This window comes from Aplysia californica, unplaced genomic scaffold, assembly GCF_000002075.1.
Source record: "Aplysia californica isolate F4 #8 unplaced genomic scaffold, AplCal3.0 scaffold00700, whole genome shotgun sequence".
Taxonomy (NCBI): Eukaryota; Metazoa; Mollusca; class Gastropoda; order Aplysiida; family Aplysiidae; genus Aplysia; species Aplysia californica.
In genome coordinates this window covers 416,315-417,968 of record NW_004797970.1, presented here as the reverse complement: position 1 = coordinate 417,968, position 1,654 = coordinate 416,315, and the positions used below count along the sequence as shown (strand labels likewise).

Here is a 1,654-nt window from a genome sequence, read left to right as displayed (position 1 = left end):
CCCCCCTTACATTTTTAAAAATTCCATTCCATCCCCTTCACCCTTACCCTCCCCCTCCCTCACCATCCCCTCCTCAACCACCTTTTTTTCTCGCCCCATTCCTTCCACCTCCTTCACCCCTAACCCTGTTCTCCCCACTCTACCCCTAAAACACCCCCACAACGGGTGCTCTAGTGTGGTTTACTGTTTCTTCTTTCCTATCAAACATCAGCTATTGTCTTTATCTCTTCTATTTCTCCTTCTATTTTGTGCGTGTTGCTCTCTCTTGTAACACCTCTAATCTTCGGCACTTATATGATCCAATTGGGTTGCAAGTGCCGTAAAACTCTTATTAAAACCGAAAAACCAAAACCAAAACCAAAAAACCCTCCTCTCCTCATTATATACTCTGAAATTTCTGGATAGCCTGTCCTGAATATGTAGACGCCGCCCGCCCTCCCTCAGAAAGTTATCCATCATTTTCAGCCACTTGCGATATATTGTCCCCGTGGTTTTATGCACCCCCCATAATTTAGCACAATTTGGTCTCTTTTTGCATAATTTCTGATTATTTTCCTTATCATTCTTTGTTAAATTTAACAGAATCGCATAATTTCACATTTTTGGGCTCAGTTTGCATAATTTCAGAATTTTTCTTACATAAAAAGACGGGGATAGTATATTGTGCTGTGCAAAATTTCCTTGGAACAAGTTAGTCGAGCCATTCCGGTTCCTAATGAATCCTAGGGAGATTAGTAGTGGGCGGTTGGTGTGTGCTCTAGTGTGGTTTGCTTCTTCTTTCCTATCAAACATCTCTCGTCTTCATCTCCCCTCCTTCTTTTTTATGTTTGTTACTCTCTTGTAACACCTCTAATCTTCTGGCGCTCATATGGCCTTATGCAGTTGCGAGCGCCGTAAAACCTCTACTAAAATAAAATAAAGGAGATTAGTAAAATGTTGTCAATATCATTGTTGCCCCTTTCGATCTGGGGAACTTAATACGAGAAACACGGGTGTTTTGAGGGGTGGGGGAGGGGGCGTGGAGGGGGCGTGGAAAGAATGCCCTGATCTTGACTTAAAAAAAAAAAAGCCCACCAAAAAACAACGAATAAACAATCTTGTGGGTTTCAGGAGAGCTCCTCCCCCCCCCCCGCGCCCGTATTTCACCACAATTTGATGTTTTGCAATTAGGTTTGATATTTTCTTGAAAACATTTGATTTACGAGGGCCTTAGAAGCCATATGAGTAACCTACTAGACTGCAAAAAAAAAAAATACAGCAGTTTGTGTTGCTAACTTAATGAATGTGTATCTTTTATTAAGCCAGCGTGTTCTAATGTGAGTTTTCTTTTTTCTCTCTTTTTTCTTCAGCGGTGGTCTCCTGGGCATGGCAATCAGCGCTCCAGAGATCAATGTGTGAGTTTGAGGAGACGTTTTCATTCATTCATTCATTTGTTCATTCATTCATTCATTCATTCATTCATTCATTCATTCATTCATTCATTCATTCATTCATTCATTCAATCATTCATTCCTTCCTTCCTTCCTTCCTTCCTTCCTTCCTTCCTTCCTTCATTCATTCATTCATTCATTCATTCATTCATTCATTCATTCATTTATTCATCCATCCATCCATCCATCCATCCATCCATCCATCCATCCATCCATCCATCCAT

At 40.8% G+C, this 1,654-nt stretch overlaps 1 protein-coding gene across 1 annotated transcript in view; it reads left to right on the top strand.

The window, feature by feature from the left end:
* Positions 1-1,349: 1,349 nt before the first annotated feature.
* LOC101850035 overlaps positions 1,350-1,654 on the top strand; it is a gene marked incomplete at its 5' end in the record, with an annotated part of 16,143 nt that continues 15,838 nt past the window's right edge. Inside the window, 1 exon segment of the mRNA XM_005108576.3 lies at positions 1,350-1,394. Coding sequence (XP_005108633.2) covers positions 1,350-1,394 — 45 coding nt within the window.